Source organism: Onychostoma macrolepis, chromosome 09 (assembly GCF_012432095.1).
Source record: "Onychostoma macrolepis isolate SWU-2019 chromosome 09, ASM1243209v1, whole genome shotgun sequence".
Taxonomy (NCBI): domain Eukaryota; kingdom Metazoa; phylum Chordata; class Actinopteri; order Cypriniformes; family Cyprinidae; genus Onychostoma; species Onychostoma macrolepis.
In genome coordinates this window covers 24,503,926-24,523,881 of record NC_081163.1, presented here as the reverse complement: position 1 = coordinate 24,523,881, position 19,956 = coordinate 24,503,926, and the positions used below count along the sequence as shown (strand labels likewise).

General features: G+C 47.9%; 1 protein-coding gene across 1 annotated transcript in view; it reads left to right on the top strand.

Annotated features, from left to right (window-relative positions):
* Positions 1-19,502, top strand: part of galnt13 (UDP-N-acetyl-alpha-D-galactosamine:polypeptide N-acetylgalactosaminyltransferase 13) — a 142,473-nt gene extending 122,971 nt beyond the window's left edge. Inside the window, exon 12 of the mRNA XM_058787984.1 lies at positions 18,507-19,502. Within this exon, the coding sequence (XP_058643967.1) occupies positions 18,507-18,647 (141 nt within the window). The 3' untranslated portion in view covers positions 18,648-19,502. The remainder of the gene's footprint in view (positions 1-18,506) is intronic.
* Positions 19,503-19,956: the final 454 nt, after the last annotated feature.

Below are 19,956 nucleotides of genomic sequence, written 5' to 3'. Positions count from 1 at the left end.
ACAAAATGATTTGCAAACCTTTGTCACGTCCAGTGTCGACAGCCTCAAGCTGTTGGTTTATTTTGTTTTATTTATTTTTATTTTTTGGTTTGTTTTTTGTTGTTTGGCTAGTAGAAGTTATGAATGGCCGGTAACAAAAATTTAGCAGCCAAATTGGCTGGTGAGTGAAAGTTGATTTCAATCCCTGGTTGCCACAAAGAAAATAGGGTAAACATACCTATTAAGCTCACCAAAATGTACATTGAGACATTTTTAGAGCACACTGAGCTTAATTGGAGCAGCAACAATTTTTAATACATTTAATGTAATATTTATTAATGACAGGATTTTGCTAAATAAATAGTCTAGGTCATGTATTACAGTTTTTCTCAATCGATTTGACACTTTTCTCCAATGCAATGTTCTTGTTCTCAAAACAATTTGGAGAAAGGGAAAGGGAGAAGAATAAGAGATGAGGGCATTGGTGCAGTGGAAAGAGCATGAGTAGAAACTGTAAGAAGACATGGACAAGGAGGAAGTGGACAACAGGGTGGAAGGAGTGGTAGAACGTGCAGATGAATTTCAAATGAAGTCAGAATTACCCTAATTGACCATGTAAAAAATCATGGCCTCTCCTTTATAGTACTAATTATGGCCCCCCCAGCTTTTCTATACTATATAAGTATTAGGGGTGTCCCCGACTAAGGATTTTCATAGTCGAATCGGAATTTTCGAATCATGCCGATAGTCGACTGATAGTCGAATCATATATTTGGGGGCGGGGCAAAATACATTACCAAGAGTCTGACATTCGACAGTCATAAATACACAGGGAAAATGTGTAACGGATGCCTCGCAGGGGGTAAATATAATAATGTTTTATGTTTTGATTAAAAGATAGTTAACATTAAACGTCAGCGAAACCCTTAAGAATTCACAACATTTTTTTTTTTCAATAGTGCTCTCATTATAACGTTATCTATATGATCGTAGTTATAACGTTCTGCATTTCTGTTTTGAGCTGCGCGCGCTGAAGATGACCAGTAGAATGAAGTATATGACAGCAGGTTATTAATCAATGGAATTTAACTCATTTATCTCACACAGAATACGCTTCGTTATTTATATAACATAACGTTAATATTACCACTTATAGGCTATCTGCACAAAATGCCCCGAATGCACATGAACGCGTCTGCGTGGCTCTGAATGAACTCCTTTTGTGGGCGCGTTCTTCACGCAATAACATGCAGAAACACAACTAAACACTAAAAAAAATCACAGCGTTTTATTATAATAGTCATACAATAGTCTCATTATAATGACAGTGCCAGTCATAGTTATTAATATTCTGCATTGTTGTTCTGCTCGCACCGCGCGCTGAAGAGATTATCACCGTATGCATGATGAAGCGCTTTACTGCAGCGACTCAATCAAATGCATCTTATACGAGATGAATAATATATACGCGATATAAATAAACCGACTGAAACGTTTTGAAATCACTTCTTGTACCCTACCTGATCGGGAAAAAAAATGAAGTCTTCCACTCTGCCTGTGTCAATTTGAGTCTTGTTAAAGATTTAAATCCCTGCCGCCAAGATGCTCCTCTGTCGGTGACTGATTAGAAAGCGAAACTTTAATCTATAGGGGAAGTTGGATTTATTCAGGCACGTTAAAATATTTATTTAAAGCTTCTTTCTTTTAAGATTCTTATTTACAGCATTATCATAATAGGCTGTATATTAACTTATTGGGAGAAAACCGGTAGTTCGATGTGAAATGTCTGTATAGCCAAAATGGTATGATCATAACACCCCTCGAATATTCGACTGAGAGATTGGGAGTCGAATCAGGCTCCTCGAATCGAAGCATCAAATCGTCGACTATTCGGGGACACCCCTAATAAGTATATAGACTTATAAAGGGTTGTACTATGATTGTTGATAGTACAGATTGTTTCAGAATTTAAGTTTGAGATCATTCAGGTGCACAATCAAAATGATTTTGAATGGAACATTATCATTGTTGACATGGTGGTACACAATAACATCACCAGTCACAAAGGAAGAGGCCTGTGGAGATGTTGAGACAGGAGCTTGTCAAGCATGGATTCAACCTTCTTAGACTTTTTCTCCTACGATGCAAGTGCAGCAAATATGAAAATTCAATGAAATTCTCTTCCAGATGTAAATGAAAGGCCAGATCAATAATTCAGGATAATTTGTATGTGTGTGTGTGTGTGTGTGTACATGTGTGTACCTGTTTTTCTATTCAGGTGGGGACTTAAACCTGAATACACACAGACTCATGGGGACTCGTTCCACGGTGGGGACCTAAATTGGGGTCCCCACGGGTAAACGAGCTAATAAATCACACAGAATTAAGTTTTCTTTCAAAATATAAAAATGCAGAAAGTTTCCTGTAAGGAGTAGGTTTAGGTGTAGGGCGATAGAATATACGGTCTGTACAGTAGAAAAAGCATTACGCCTATGGAGAGTCCCCACGCGTTAACACAAATTCATTTTAACGGCACAAATTGTTTTAACGCGCGATTAATGCAGCGCACATTTTCTGTTTGACCCGTGGCCTAGCCCGTAGTTGGAGAAATGGAGATCTCTCTTCTCTCTCTCTTTCTCTCTCTCTCTCTCGCTCTCTCTCTTCAATTCATATTGCTTTATTGGCATGACATACTTAGATACATATTGCCAAAGCATTGTACATAGCAGAATAAAAACCAAACAAATATACATCCATAAATAAACAAAACAAAATACATCCATATATATTGATATAAACATGAATGGTACTACTAATGCAGATGTGCTCACTCTTTACTTCTTAGTTTGTGGCATTTATAAATATGTTGTGCTATCAAAGAGGAAGTGGGTCCTTCACCAAGTAATATTCCTAGTTTGTAATTTTCATGGAGTGACTGGAACTCAGGAATAATCTGCTGTATTTGACAGTACAGTGCATCTCTTAACGACGTGTATTTGTCACAGTGGAGGAGGAAGTGTTCCTCCATCTCAACTGATCCAGATCTACATTCGTTACAGATTCGCTCTTCTTTAGGTAACCACGTCTTTTTATGTCGTCCTCTTTCTATGAGTTTCAAATAACACTGGAGACGACTTTGGTCTTTGGTTTGTTCTTTCCAATGCTGTATGTATGTCTCATTCTCTTCATTCATAATTTATTTGATTCTTCCAGGTTTGTCAGGGTTGGTGATATTGAGTGCTTTGTTAGTCAGATCTGACACCATTACACAAAGATGACTTTTTGGGGCACTCATTTTTTGGGTTTTAGTGCTTTAAAATGAAGAAAATCTTCAGAACTAGAGTTTAGGTGGATCCAGAACTTTAAAACTCTTTTTTTTAATGATTAGATTTAGGGGGAGATGGCCTAACTCTGCTCTGCAGGCGTTATTAGATGTGTTCTTGTGGACATGAAGGATGCTTCTGCAGAACTCTACATGCAGAGCTTCTAAAGGGTGTTTGTGCCAATCTTTATGGCTGTAGTTACTCGTTGGGCCCCAGATCTCGCTTCCATACAGGGCAATAGGCAGTATGACACTCTCGAAAATCTTTGTCCAGATTCTGATGGGGATGTCTATTTTGAATAATTTTTTTCGTATGGCGTGCAGTGCCCTGCGGGCTTTTACAAGTAATGTTTTTATTGCTAAGTTGAAATTTCCAGTGGGAGTTAAAATCAGACCAAAATAATTATATTGTAAAGCATGTTGAAGTGTGGTGTTGTTTAAAGTAAATATATGTGTATGTTCTAGATTTCTGGGTTCCCTATCTGTCGGTCACTACGAGTTATGTCGTGACGACATAGGGGATTTACTGGGAAACCCCAGTCATCTCTGACTTTAAGAGAAAACGCCAATGAATATTGGCTAGTGGATTTTGGATACCTGAGCCACTCCCCGTGCACACGGGTATAAATAGGCAGCAGGTGTATCCACTCATTAGATTTTTGCTTCGGAGCCGAGTGGATGAACGTGTTGATCTCCACAAAAAGCCATTCATCATCTGTCTGGAAGCTGTTCTGGTTGGCGTTACGGTGCGAACAGCGGTGTCCCTGTCTGCAGCAATTCCCCTGCGCACTTCAACTAAAAGGGCAGATTTCCTAAAAGAGCAAATCACGGTCAGTTCACGTCTTTTTAAAGACGCCGTTCCGACCGTGTCCACTTGGTTGAGGTCGTTTCCTATCCTCCGTCCACAACCACGATCGTTGTCTTCAGTGTCTGGGCATCCAGTGTGCTGAAGCTGCGTTCGTGGATGGTTTATGCGTTCGTTCTGAGCGTGTAACCATGGCAGCGCTGCGATCGCACCTCTCTCTCCTCACGGGGATGGGAGGGGCTCCCTCTGCCACTACCCGCACTGGCTACTCTGCTACAAGCAGAGAACCATCGGCTAGTGATCTGGGCGATCTGAGGGTTACAGTGAGAGCCTTTCCGCTGGGCCAGTCCCCACGGACCTCTCACTCCTCCCGCAGCAGCTGTTCTGTGCGGCTCCCCGGTGATTCTGTTGTGCCGTCTCACGGCGTGCCCAGCGTTTCATTCGGTGCACCGATAGAGGATCAGATGTCGATCGCAGCATCGAGGGATGGGCAATCATTCTCTGAGGATGAAGATTCAGAGTTGACCCAGAGTTGACGGTAGGGCTGGGCGATATGGCCTAAAAATAAAAATCCCCGATTTTTTTCACAAAAAATCCAATTTACGTTTTAAATCTACCCCCTACTTAAAATCAATCTGCAGATGACAAAGAAATTGTTCAAAACAAGTTTTAACTTTATTTTGTTTTGATCTTCCTTTCTGGGATTTGATCTGGATTTCCCCCTTGGGGTTAAAGTGCAATCAGAAACAACAAGCCAAAGAGACAAGATGGCAGGCCCTGCCATTGTAAACAGTGAAAATGTAACGTATAACATAACATATAACATAAAATGTAACATAAAACATAAAATTATGTGACCCTTTTTGATAAGTTTTCTTTAAACACAAGTTTAACATCTTGCTATTCAGTAGATAGAAAGTAGTTCCGATAAACGATGGACGATGACATCGTGGGGGTCAGAGGGTGTGCCCGAAGCGTGAATCCGTATTCAGAAAGGCACGGAAAATGAATAACAATTGCTAACCGTTGCCTGTTACAGTTACATTACAGTACATAAAATTTAACTTACCACATAAACAGAGTAAGGACAGATGACTCAGGACAATGACGAATGATTTGCAGATCATGAGTAAAACTGACAAACATCTAATCTTATAAAATGTGTGGTAAATACTGCCGCTCCATAGTATAAACACGGACGTGCGGTCGCCAATCTCGCAAGTGAAAGTGAAACTAAAAAGCAGTCATGCATTCAAAAGCAGTTGCATTAGCGGCTCCCTGAATCCCGCAATTTTATATACAGTATGATGATCACCCAATGATAAAACTGAGAGGGAAAGAAATATACATTTTCCTCCCATCTTGTATTTATTCTCCGCAGTGAGTCAATGTCATGGATGTAAGGGCAGAGCAAGTTTAAATATCTTACTAGTCTATATTTCCATCTCGTAATCCCGCTGTTTTGGGTATTTAAAAAAATATATATATTTGTAATAGAGCAGACACTGACTGTTGTTCATGTATTTATGTCCTCATTTGGCGAGACGGCAGACGCTGAAACGCTTCAGTATGTGTAGTAAACGAAACTGCGCGTCTGTGCATTCATTCATAACCAGACACGCAGGATTCATATTTAAATGGTATTTTTGCAGCTTAACATTTACAGACACTAGTTCATATCGCGATTTGATTTAAGTGTAATGACCTACTTTTGATTTATTCATCCAAACTTTGACAAATTCAATGACATTCCGCGTTATACAGTAAATTCTGTTTTTATAACTAGATTCCGCGATTCCGTTCGCGTTTTTTGCATCGCGGAAATCATAAAGCCCTGATCGCACCGTGACGCTCACGACCGGTGTAGTTTTTTTTATGGGTTATGTTAAAGCCCTGCTTGTTTTTTTAAAAGTTTTTATGAAATCTCTGTTTTGCTCATATCATCGTATTATTTACTGCCATGCGAGCCACAAAAAAGCTTGGCGAGCCGCATGAGTCTCGTGAGCCGCGCAATGAGTAACACTGCTTTAAGGGATCCACATTCCGCAGTACACGTCATTTTCTTTGCGAACACGTTGGGATGCGGCGGATTGCGGGGGGATCACGGAATCCTACCTAAACTCTAATATGGCAAACGCGTGGGGGGAGGGCAGAGCCCATTCGGGACTACGGGAGCCCAGAGGGGAGCGTCGGCGGATGTTAAAGAGAAAAACGATTTTCAATCAAACAAATCGACATAAACTACACATTTGAGTTAATCGATAAAATCTATTTATCGCCCAGCCCCAGTTGACGGCCGTGCTTTCACAGGCCGCCGCGAGCATCGGGCTGGAGGCATGCACACCTCCCAGTCCTGAGCCCTCGCGGCGAGATGATTGGTTCCTCGGCACGGGCCGTGGCTCGCGACCACGCCCCGGCCCCGGTTCCTTTCTTTCCGGAAGTGCATGAGGAGCTGACGAAGTCGTGGATGGCCCCTTTTTACGGCCAGAAGCGGCTCGTCTGCCTCCCCCATCCTCGCTACCCTCGATGGCGGGGCGGCTAGGGGGTACGTTGACATTTCCCAGGTGGAGAGTGCAGTTGCGGTGCACTTAATCTAACCCAAACCCTAACCCCCACTTGGAGGAATCGTCTTCGTCTCCCGTCCAAAGCCTGTAGGCTGACGGCCGCTCACGGCCAAAGCTTATAGTGCTGTGGGCCAAGTCGCCTCTGCCCTGCATGCCACGGCTATCACCAGCCAAAAGCATTAAAATGCACGAGGGTAGTACCAGCCCGAGGTTGATGCAGGAACTGCGCTCGGTGACTAACCGTGCCCTACGGGCGACGGAAGTCACAGCGCAGTCCCTCGGGAAGGCGATGTCCACAATTGTGGTCCAAGAGCGCCATCTATGGCTCAGACTTGTTGAGAGGAGCGATGTCGACGCTCTCATCTCCCAGGCTGGACTGTTCGGCGACACTCCACTCATCTCTGGCTAGTCCCTCCGGGGATGCGGGGAGTTCTTCTGTGATCAGTCAGAACGCGATGCCTTCTGGCCTATCCGGCTCAACTCCCCTCCGCTGCACTACCGCAGGTATGTTTCCCTTTGGTGTCACTCGTACGGAGTTTCGTGGCCGTCCCGCTGGCTCATTCGCACAATCTGACGCGGCTATGCGAATAAATTCGCCAGGTGACCTCCCAGTCAGCGGCGTCCTCGAGACTTCGGTGGCAGTCCGGGATGCACCTGTCTTGAACGAGGAGATTACTGTCCCCCTGGCAAAGGATGCAATCGAGCCGGTTCCTCCAGCAGAGATGAAGCAGGGGTTTTACAGCCCTTATTTCATCGTACCCAAGGATGCAGCGGTCGACCTAAAGGACGTTTACTTTCATGTCTTGATTCTCCCTGGCAGTAGAGGGTCCTCCCCTTCGGGCTGTCCCTGTCCCCCCGTGTCTTCGCAAAGGTCACGGAAGGTGCCCTTGCCCCGTTACGGGAAGTGGGCATCAGGATCCTCAACTATCTTGTGCATGGCCTGCGTGCGAGAACAGTTGTTTGTTCACAGGGGCCCAGTGCTTCAGCACTCAGCCAGTTGGGGCTTCAGGTCAACTGGAAAAAGAGCAAGCTCTCTCTCATGCAGAGAAACTCTTTTCTCGGTATGGAGTGCAGGATGCAACGGGCAGGCAGCCTCGGGGTTCTGGTCAGGATCTCGACTGCTTTGCCATGTCAACTGCCTCGAGTTGCTGGCAGTGCTACTAGCCTTGCGGCAGTCCGGCCGCTGCTGCTTGGCTAGCACGTGTTTTGGCCTGCATGGCCAACACTGAGACCGTTTCGTAAATCAACCGACAGGGAGGTCTACGACCACGTCGCATGTCACAGCTTGCCCGCCATCTCCTCCTCTGGAGTCAGACGCGACTCAAGTCACTGTGTGCTGTCCATATTCTGGGGGAGCTCAATCGTGCAGCCGACGCGCTCTCACGACAGCTCACTTTCCCTGGAGAATGGCGACTCCATCCCGAGACGATCCGGCTGATCTGGAGTCGATTCGGGGAAGCCCAGGTAGACCTGTTGGCTTCCTGCAAGTCCTCCCACTGCCAGCTGTATTACTCCCTGACTAAGGCGCCCCTCAGCACGGACGCACTGGCACACAGCTGGCCTCGGGCTCTTCGCAAGTATGCGTTTTTCCCCCAGTGAGCCTTCTCGCACAGACACTGTGCAAGGTCAGGGAGGACGAGGAGCAGGTCTTGCTGGTTGCGCCTTATTGGCCCACCGGACCTGGCTTTCGGAACTCACGCTCCTCGTGACAGCTCCTCCTGATGCATCCCTCTGAGGAAAGACCTCCTTTCTCAGGGGCCCGGCACCATTTGGCACACCTCCATGTGTGGACCTCCATGTGTGGCTCCTGGACGGGACGCGGCAGATTTAGCTGGTCTGTCACCAGCGGTGGTTAACACGATCACTCAAGCTAGATCTCCCTCTTCGAGGCAAGCCTATGCGCTGAATGGAGCCTGTTCGTGAACTGGTGTTCTTCTCACTGAGAAGACCCCCGAAGATGCACGATTGGAGTAGTGCTTTCTTTCCTGAAAGAAAGGTTGGAGCGTAGGCTGTCATTCTCCACCTTGAAAGTGTTTGTGACTGCTGTCGCAGCACATCGCTATGCAGTGGACGGCCAGTCCCTGGGAAAGCACAATCTCATCGTTAGGTTCCTGAGGGGTGCTAGAAGGTTAAATCCTCCTAGACCACCCCTGCTGCCCTCCTGGGATCTCTCTAGTGTCCTGGCTGGGCTTCAGAGGGGTCCCTTTGAGCCACTGGACTCAGTTGAGCTTAAGTTCCTGTCTGCTAAGACAGCGCTCCTGACCGCACTCACTTCACTTCAATTCACAGAGAAGAGTGCCTTGTGTTCGGGCCGGCCTACTCTCCCGTTGTCCTGAGACCCCGGCCTGGATACGTGCCAAAGGTTCCCACCACGCCCTTTTGCGATCAGTTGGTGAACCTGCAAGCACTGCCCTCAGAGGAGGCAGACCCAGCCTTGGCATTGCTGTGTCCCGTAAGAGCGCTGCACATATACGTGGACCGCACCCGGAGCCTTAGAAGCTCTGAGCAGCTCTTTGTCTGCCACGGAGGTCAGCAGAAAGTGAAGGCTGTCTCCAAGTAGAGGTTGGCCCACTGGATAGCGGATGCCATCGCCTTGACGTACCTATCTCAAGGCGAGCCGAGCCCCCTGGGGGTGAGGGCTCACTCCACACGAAGTGTTGTCTCCTTCTATGCGTTGGTGCACGGCGCCTCTCTGGCAGACATCTGTAGAGCTGCGGACTGGGTGACACCGAACACCTTCACGAGATTCTACAGTCCGCCAGTTTCTTCCTGTGTGTGGGTAACAGGTAATGGGTGGGAAGAGCTGGCTGGTGTCACGCTTGGTGGAGTTCCTCCAACACCCTCAGCAGTCAGACTGGGCGGAGCAGTCTGACGCCAGGCCCAGTACTGGTGTTAGCTCGCCCGGGTCTCCGCTCAGCCCCTGTACTGGGCTAGGTGTTCGTATGGCTTGATTCCCTTCGGGTAATCCCATATGTGTATTCTTCCACGGTAAGGTTTCCCTCATGGTAAACCCGTGTCTTCCCTTTGACAGATCCCTCTGTCAGGCCCTGCTGGCAGCTCTCCTCCCTACCCCTAGGTAGGATCTGTTCCAGGGTCCAGTTGTATGTAGTACTGCCCCAGGCCTGGGTCAGTGCATATCAGTGTCTGATATGTTACCTCCCTTCGGGCAGGATGTGGCCTCCGTAGCGCCCTTCTCTGGAAGGCTCGCTTCCCCGTCGTTACTGCCAAGCTGTAACAACAAATAGGAAAGGCTTGAACCCTTTACACAATCTGACATGGCTGCGGTTGGAATTGAACTGCGGGTTTCGTCTGGCCAGAGGAGAACTGGCCCCCCGACTGAGCCTGGTTTCTCCCAAGGTTTTTTTCTCCATTCTCTCACAAAGGGAGTTTTGGTCATTTCTAGCAATTATCGTCGATTTGGTTGCACAGATACTATTTAAACTAAACTGAGCTAGACAATGACATCTCTGAATTCAATAATGAAATGCCTTTAACTGAAAATTGAGAAAATTGTGTTTACTCTTATCATTATACATTACTGACACTCTATCCTCCAATTTGATACTGTTAAGTGCTTTGACACAATCTGTATTGTTAAAAGCGCTATATAAATAAAGATGACTTGACTTGACTTGAAGCTATCTTTCATTGAAGGTTGAAATCCCTTCCGACTTCTGTGGGGAAAGGAACAGCGGCTTGGCTGTCTCCAGCAGCGATGTACTCAGTGGTCCCTGCGGGCACCAAGGTTAGCGAATTTGCGCTGGGGCGATGGGGAGGTTGCGACCTTTCGCATGGCATTTGTCTGTCACGCACTCGCTTGTTGTGGTTGTGACGGGGTTCAGGTTGTGGCACTTTCCATAGGACCCCTATGTCGTCACGACATAACTCGTAGTGGCCGACAGATAGGGAACGTCTCGGTTACGTATGTAACCCTTGTTCCCTGATGGAGGGAACGGAGATGTTATGTCCCATGCCACAATCTTGAACCATCGCTGGTTGCCAGGGACTTGTTCTCGGCTCCTCAGCGTAAAACCTAATGAGTGGATGATTTATACCTGTGTGCACGGGGAGTGGCTAAGGTATGCAAAATCCATTAGCCAATATTCATTGGCGTTTTCTCTTAAAGTCAGAGATGATTGGGGCTTCCAAGTAAATCCCCTATGTGGTCACGACATAACGTCTACGTTCCCTCCATCAGGGAACGAGGGTTACGTACGTAACCGAGATGTTTTTTTCTGAAATATCATAATCTTAGTTTTTTGGATGTTGACTTCTAAGTTCCAGTCATAGCAGTATTTAGTTAAAATGTCAAGGTTGCTCTGGAGACCTTCTTGTGTTTTAGATAGAATTAGCAAGTCGTCTGCATACAGTAAATATTTGAGTTCTGTGTCGAATAATTATAGTCCTGGACTGTCTGATTGGTCCAATAGATCTGCCAATTCATTTATATATATGTTAAATAAAGTTGGGCTGAGGCAGCAGCCCTGTCTCACTCCTCGCTGTTGAGAAAAATAGTCTGTCCTTTGCTGTCCAATTTTTACTGCACATTTATTTTGGTTATACATGTTTTTAATTAAGTCATATATTTTACCCCCTATGCCACTTTGAAGTATTTTATAAAACAATCCATTATGCCTCTCTCTCTCCCTGCGTCTTCTCTGTTCAGCGAGCGGCGGAGAGGAGCAACGCATTCAGTTAAACACAGATATTATGTTGCTTCTCTAATTTTACATGCAAGTATAGCCGAAATCACAGCAGCTATTGTCATTATCTTGTGTATTTGATTTTATCAGACGACGGCTTGATTATCAGGATTTTTGTGTAGATTAACATATTGGAAAGGAGAGCTGGTTATGTAGCCTAGTCTTAATGGGTCGCGTTTAAGTCACTATTTCATATTCATCCCATTGTCTGACAACAGAAACAGTAAAATATACCAATGAAAACAGTTTTATTGAGAATTTAGCTGCATCAAAATACAGTATGTGGGCACAGAGAGGCAAACAAATCTAATAATAAATAATAAATGTTATTTAACATATTCAGAAGAAGTGAGCTGCCCTGTCATGCAAAAATGTAAACAGGTTTGTGTAAGTAAATTGCTCAGTGCAAAGAAAGAAGTAATGGGAACCAGGCATTTCTTTTTTCATAATAGACATGAACAAGTTCTTTGAAAAACAAAGTTCTTCATGAAAGTTCTATGACCTTTGAAACATGTCTTCATGCTCTATGTTGACTATGGTTTAAATAATAATAAACATGTGTAACGGGTGGAGGAATCACGCGACAAGGGAGATCAATGAATGCCCCGAAGGGTGCGTTTATTGAGTGAGTGAGTCGTGCCATAGTGTTCGTGAGTGAGGTCTTCGTGCTCCAGGATCTGCTACTCTCTGTGCTCCACGTGAGTGAGGGTCTGGTGTCCGTGCGTTGAGGGGATCTCGGGCTGGCCGGTCAGACGCTGCTCTCTGTGGGAAATGGAGAGGAAAGTTAGCGATACCCTAACTGGAGTCATGCCTCACCCGCTCTGAGCCTTCTGGCGGCTTATATAGGCGGCTGGTAACGAGCCTCAGGTGTGGCCGGCCAGCCCGTGGTGATGACGAGCAGGTGTTCCTCCTCTGTTTCCAGGGCGACGCTGATGAGGCCTCGGGACACGCGTCACACTCCCCCCCCCCTAAGCGTCGTCCTGTTCCTGCGGGCGAAAGGGGAAACTGGGGGTGGGAGGGGAGAGAAACCTGACAGACCTGCGAAAACTGACCAGATTCGTGAGAGACCGTCGGCGTTAGCGTTGGCCGTCCCCGCCCGGTGTTTCACGACGAAGTGGAAGTCCTGGAGCGCCAGGAACCAGCGGGTGACTCTTGCGTTAGTGTCCTTGGCCCGTGCCATCCACTGCAGAGGGGCATAGTCGGTGAACAGGGTGAACTTTCTGCCGAGGAGGTAGTATCGGAGCTCCAGGACTGCCCACTTGACGGCCAACGCTTCCTTCTCCACGGCGGCGTAGCGTTGTTCCGTGGGGGTCAGCTTTCGGCTGATGTAAATCACCGGGTGTTCCTCACCGTCCTGGACCTGGGAGAGGACGGCTCCCAACCCGGTGTCGGAGGCGTCCGTTTGCAGCAGGAAGGGGCAGTTGAAGTCTGGGGCTCGTAGTACCGGCTCTGCGGTGAGAGCCTCCTTCACCCTTTCGAACGCCTCGGCCTCGGCGGGTCCCCAGGAGACCTTCTCCGGCTGCCCCTTCCTGGTCAGGTCTGTCAGGGGAGAGGCTAAGGAGGAGAAGTTAGGGATAAAACAGCGATAGTATCCCGCCAATCCCAAAAAGGCACGCACCTGGGTTTTGGAGGTGGGCCGTGGGGCCGAGAGAATTGCTGCCACCTTTTTCTCCTGGGGTTTTATGAGTCCTCGGCCCACCCGGAAGCCCAGGTACTTCGCTTCATCGAGGGCCAGATGACATTTCCGGGGATTGGCGGTCAGTCCGGCCCTGCGCAGCTCCACGAGCACCCTCCGCAGCCGCTCCAGGTGGTCCTCCCAGGTCTCCGAATGGATGACGACATCGTCCAGGTAGGCCGCGGCGTAGGGCTGGTGGGGCCTCAGCAAGATGTCCATTAGGCGCTGGAAGGTGGCGGGAGCCCCATGTAAGCCGAAGGGGAGAACCCGATAATGCCAGTGCCCACTGGGAGTGGAGAAGGCGGTCTTTGGCTTCGCATCTTCCGATAGGGGCACTTGCCAATAGCCCTTCGTGAGGTCCAGCGTGGTGATGTATCGGGCTCTCCCCAGCCGATTCAACAGCTCGTCTACCCGCGGCATGGGGTATCCATCGAATTCGGAGACCTCGTTTAAGCGGCGGAAGTCATTGCAAAAACGGAGGGTGCCATCCGGTTTTGGGACCATGACGATGGGGCTGGACCATGGGCTGCGCGAGGGCTCTATTACCCCTAACTTCAACATCTCCTGCACTTCCTCTTCAATGGCGTGTCGCCGAGCCTCTGGCACTCGGTAGGGCCGCTGCCGAACGATGGTTCCTGGTGGTGTACGGACGTCATGTTGGAGGACATGGGTCCGCCCGGGGAGTGGGGAGAACACGTCGGAGAATTGACCGACCAGGTGTTGCAACTCGTTCTTTTGGGCAGCCGAGAGGTGGGGGTTGACATCAACAACCACGGGACTGGAGGTGGCCAGGGCGGCTAACTGGGTCCTAGTCCCGACCCATCGTTTTAGGAGATTTATGTGGTAGATTTAAGTTGATCTTCCTTCCGTTTTCCGGGCTGGCGTACCCGGTAGGTGACGGGCCCCACTCTCGCCGTCACCGTGTATGGCCCCTGCCACTTCGCCAGGAACTTGCAGGCTGCGGTCGGGACCAGGACCAGGACGAGGTCTCCAGGCTGGAACTCCCGTGGTTGGGCTGCCCGGTCATAGTGGCGTTGTTGGGCCTGTTGCGCCTTCGTGAGGTGCTCCCGAACCATGGGCATGACCCTGTCGATCCGTTCCCTCATCTCGCGGATGTGTTCAATGGTGGACCGATGGGCGGCCGGCTGATGTTCCCATGCTTCCTTGGCGACATCGAGTAGTCCGCGGGGCTGACGTCCGAACAGGAGCTCGAATGGGGTGAAGCCGGTGGATGCCTGGGGCACTTCACGAATCCCAAAAAGGACATAGGGGAGCATCCAATCCCAGTCGCGCTTGTCCTCCGCGGCTACCCAACGGAGCATCCTCTTCAAGGTTTGGTTAAAGCGTTCGACCAGCCCATCGGTCTGCGGATGGTATACGGATGTGCGGAGTTGTTTCACCTGCAGGAGGCGACAGAGGTCGGCCATGGTCTGGGACATGAATGGGGTGCCTTGGTCGGTCAATATCTCCGCGGGGATGCCGACTCGGCTACACAGCAGGAATAGCTCTTGAGCTATGGCCTTCGAGGTGGCTTTCCGCAGGGGGATGGCTTCGGGGTAGCGAGTGGCATAATCCACGATGACCAGAATGTGTTCATGGCCCCGGGCGGACTTCGGCAGCGGCCCAACCAGATCCATGCCTATCGCTCGAAGGGTACCTCGATAATAGGTAAGGGGATCAGCGGACTGGGGGTGCTGGGTGAGGTCTGTTGGCATGTGGGGCAAGCCCGGCAGAAACGCTTCACGTCCGCATCCAGGCCGGGCCAGTGGAAGCGATCCCGGATCCTCTGTATAGTATTATGGGCTCCTAGGTGGCCGGCCATTGGATGGGAGTGGGCTAGTTCCATGATGGTGTCCGTCTTGGTCCGTGGCACTACCAGCAGTTGTTTTTCCTCCCCCCTCCGTGGCGCGACACAGTAGAGCAGGCCATTTTGAACTATGAAGTGGGGGACCGGGTGTGGGGGTGGTTGGAGCTCCTTCCCCTCGGCCACCCTCACTTGGGCCCAACAGTGCTTCAGCCGTTCGTCCCCGAGTTGCTCCTTGGCGAAAGCCCCGCCTCCCTTAACCTGCTGAAACACATCGTAGAAGAGGTTAGTATTTTGGGAGGGGGACTCACCGTCTTTAGGACTATCCGATGCCAGTAGGACGGGGCGTCGACGGGGACGACGGCTGTACCTCCGGGTGCGGCGGCTCCCGACCGGGCTGGCAGGTTGGGTGGCGACGGCGAGCAGGCGGTCAAAGCCTGGCCAGTTTCTCCCCAGGAGTACCGGGACGGGGAGGTCCTTCATGAGGCCCACTTCGACGGGCCAGGAGCCGGAGGTGGCGGTGATGGTAACTCGTCGAGCGGGGACTTGGCGTGTATCGCCGTGTACACAGGTGATGGGGAGAATGGCCTGGATCCTGGCCGTGGAGAAACCACCGATGACTGGACCAGGCTGACCGCACTGCTGGAGTCCAGGAGGGCCCGGTAGGGGCGGCCGTTGACCTCCACTTCTACCTTTGGTGCCGCCGGGGGGGGCTCGTGATGTAGGACACAACCTGCCAGCCATGCCCGGCGTGGTGCGGTGGGCGGCTCCGTGGGCATCGGTTCGTCCTGTGCTTCGGGAGCCGACCGGCCTGCTCACTGGCCGAAAGGTACCCTCCGGCGGGCGTCGCTCCTGGTGCACCCTTCGGGGGATCGGCGGCGCTCGCTCCCCAGCCTCGCGACGTTGGGCCGCCTCCGCCAGTTCGACGGCGTCCACCAGTTCTCCCACGGTGAGCGGGTTCCGCATGCCGGCGGCCTGGCGGATGGGACGCGGCAGGGCTCGAAGAAGACGGTCCACAACTACTCGTTCAGCCACTTGGGCGGCACTGGGGTCCCCGGCCAGCAGCCAGTGGCGTGTGAGACGGGATAGATCGGCGGCTTGGGCGCGGGCTGGCAACCGGCTGGAGTACTCCCAATCATGCACCAACTGGGCGGCCGCGATCGGGGAAAGGCCTACCCGAGATAAGATTTCCTTCTTCAACTCCTCATAGGAATCCTTCAGCTCCGGTGGCATGGAGAAATAGGCGCGTTGCGGTTCGCCTGTCAACAACGGTGCCAGCGCGCGTGCCCATTCGTCCCGTGGCCAGCCCTCTTGATCTGCCGTTGACTCGAACATGAGCAGGAAGCTCTCCACATCATCGTGGGCCGTCATCTTCGGCAGTAGTGTCGGTGCTCGGACGCGAGGGTCGGGCAGCGGAACCCGCTGGGCGGAGGCGGTCCGGAGGGCGGCGATCTCCCGCTCCACCTCTCCTTGTCGGGCAGCCATGTGTTCCACGATTTGCTGCTGGCGGATGCTGACTTCGGTCAGATGTTTTAGGATTTCCTCCCTGGCTGGGGAGGAAACGCCGCCTGAGTGAGAAACAGAAAAAGAAAAACGATGGGCGTTAGTGGGAAAAGAAAAAAGGTGCCTGTCGGTGATTCCTCCGGTGTTATGCCCGCATTCTCCACCAGTGTAACGGGTGGAGGAATCACGCGACAAGGGAGATCAATGAATGCCCCGAAGGGTGCGTTTATTGAGTGAGTGAGTCGTGCCGTAGTGTTCGTGAGTGAGGTCTTCGTGCTCCAGGATCTGCTACTCTCTGTGCTCCACGTGAGTGAGGGTCTGGTGTCCGTGCGTTGAGGGGATCTCGGGCTGGCCGGTCAGACGCTGCTCTCTGCGGGAAATGGAGAGGAAAGTTAGCGATACCCTAACTGGAGTCATGCCTCACCCGCTCTGAGCCTTCTGGCGGCTTATATAGGTGGCTGGTAACGAGCCTCAGCTGTGGCCGGCCAGCCCGTGGTGATGACGAGCAGGTGTTCCTCCTCTGTTTCCAGGGCGACGCTGATGAGGCCTCGGGACACGCGTCACACATACCTTTGCATAAAGCATCCATATTTGTCCATGCCCATGTTGATTAGAGTATTAAAAACTTAAAGTATTAATTTAAGGTACATTTAGAACAAATAAAAATGTGTGATTAAGCTGTGATTAATCGCGATTAAAAATTTCCATAGATTGACAGCCCTTATATTAGTGCTGTCAATCGCTTAAAAAATTTAATCGCGTTAATCACAGTCGTGGACTGTGATTAATCATGATTAATCGCAATTTTAAAATACTAGGATTTACCTGTAAATGTGTTGAAAAAGAAATGCATGACAAACTAGTTTAAGGAAACAGAACCTTTCACACTTCCGCCAGTTATGAGACATAATCCTTATTATTCTTTTATCATTATTCTTTTGTTTTTATTCAGCCATTATCAGCCTTTAAACTGCCAATAAAAAGTTTACCAAGCCACATCGCTTCAATCGCAGTATACATTTAACCAACTATTATCAAAAGTATTTCTAAATAAATACATCAAAACATTTCGTCCTTACGTGAAGTATTATGACAAAATGCATTATGAAGAAGAATTGGATCTGTTCAGCAGCTGCATTAGAGCTAACATTAGCATCATGCTACATAAGACAGTTTATGAGATTAATAGTACACTTTTACTCAGAACTCACTTCAAACCATCATCGAGTGTTTGTAATAACTTCCTTTTGCGATCACATGTGGAATTTGGTCGTTTACTGTTGTTAAAATATGCTATTTATAGCCTTTTATATCGCTGCACAAATTAGCATTTCAGACGTACACATTTATTTTAAAAAAATCACATACAGACCATATCATCGCTCTGGCTGAAACTCACGTTGTTTGTGATGTTACAACCACCTCTCCATTCTTAAGTTGCCAGGTATACATTTCAAGTATAATACACATTAGTAAAAGGATCTATTTTAATTTTTATTTGTCTATATACACTTTGGGTGGCCACGGTACATTATAAAAGTAGCCCAAAAAACCGCAAGCCACAGCTCTATAATTTTTCCCGCGACTTTATTTTCAAAATAGCCCACTTGTGCCGCTGCCCTGGCAACACTGGTTCGCTGTCCCCTCATCACACAATGATAGATAACCTTCCGCGCTGCGATGACGGGAAGTTGGGGTCAAACCTTATCAAACGATTAATCTGCGTTAAAAAAATATTAGTCCAATAGATAAAATACGTTGACACCCCTAATATATATATATATATATATATATATACTGTATATATATATATATATATATATATATCCACCACTGTGATGTAAAACACTGCGCTGTAGTTATCAGAAACATTTGCTTGCAGTTCTTGCTGCTAAAGTTGGCACAAACAGATTTTAAGTTTAAAGGGGTAATTAGTTTTTCAGATGGGTGATAGGAGTTGGAAATAAATAAATACAATAAATTATATAGAGCAAACACTGAAATTAACATTAACTATGATGAACAAATGTATATTGTTCAGTGTTAGTTCATGCTTAAATAATGAAACCTGAAGTGTGAGATTTATCCACAACATGTTACTTTTCAAGTGTTGTTTGTTTTTCATTTATCTATAAATCTGTTTCCCCACAGCGGCTGACTCTGCTCCATGTGAACAGTAACCAGTGTCTGGACATGCCTTCTGAAGAGGATAAGATGGTTCCCACTCTCAGAGACTGCAGCGGCAGGCGATCACAGCAGTGGATCTTGAGGAACATGACGCTAAGTGTCTGACAGAGCCGGCAACAACCAGTTCAGACCTGAATCTCGTCACACACCACACACCATGAGACCTGGAGTCATTTTTATGGCCTTCTTCACAGCTCTGTGAACTGTCATTTTCTGGTTCATAATCAAGTTCAGCCAGGCTTTGATCAGAAGAACCACACACAGCCCATTTGCTGACCCATTTGTGACCAGGCTTGTGTCTCTGTTTGTGTCTGGACTGCTTCCTTTAGCTCTCAGATTCTCTGGTCTGGGGTCAAATCACAGCCCATGACCAGCTCTTGGCAAGGTTTAAACGCTTGCTGTCTCCGATCTGATCATGTGTCACTGGCTATCTATGCTGCTCATCCTGTGTGGGAGTTCTGGTGCCTCTTAATATCTTACACATCATATCTTTGACAGTAGCCCTTATGTTTCTTTGGAGATGGAGTGATTGTGTCAGCTTCCACTGTGCTGAAGTGCATTTCACTCTGAGCAGAAGTTTAACTCTGTTCCGCTTTCCTTTCAGCACCTGAAGGGGTTTTGTGTTGGCCAGCGGATTGTATGCCAACTGTATTACTTGCTGCTGCTTCTCAAAACTAACTTGATCTCTTTCATTAAGGCTGCAATATGTACTTAACCTGCCTTAAAGGGATATTTGTCCTAAAATGAAAATTCTGTCATCATTTACTCTCTCCAAGTTCAAACCTGTCGTTTCTTTCTTCTGTTGAATACAAAACTGGTACATTGTAGGTAACTGCGATTGTTGCATTCTTTTGAATTTACTAAACTTGTTTCTTTTAGTTTAACTTAAATTTTAACTGGAATCAGGCTAAGGATTTATATTTCCCATCATGCTTTGCCATGGCTCTCGAAAAGAAGAGTAAAGGCTAGGTGTATATATATATATATATATATATATATATATATATATATATATATATATAATGCTAAGTGGAAGATGTAGTCACGTTTAATGTTGCTATGCTAATTTAGAAGCATTTCCGTTATGGTGACAAGTGGAACATGAGCTTAGTTTGAGAACACTTAATACTAATGCAATTAATGCAAAGGTTGTAAAATTGTAAACTATTTGTGGTTTATAAGTTGTTAACAAAGCATTATCTAACTATTTACATATGAGCTAATTAAACAATAATAATTTGTTAATTAAAGTGACAATGAATGAAGAACTCACTAGTTGTATGGAGTCTATTAATGCATTAACTACAATTTATAAACTATGAATTAACTATAAAGTAATGTTTTTCAAGTGATTTGTATACTATGGAAGTCAATGGCCACCAGCAACTGTTTGGTTACCAACATTCTTCAAAAT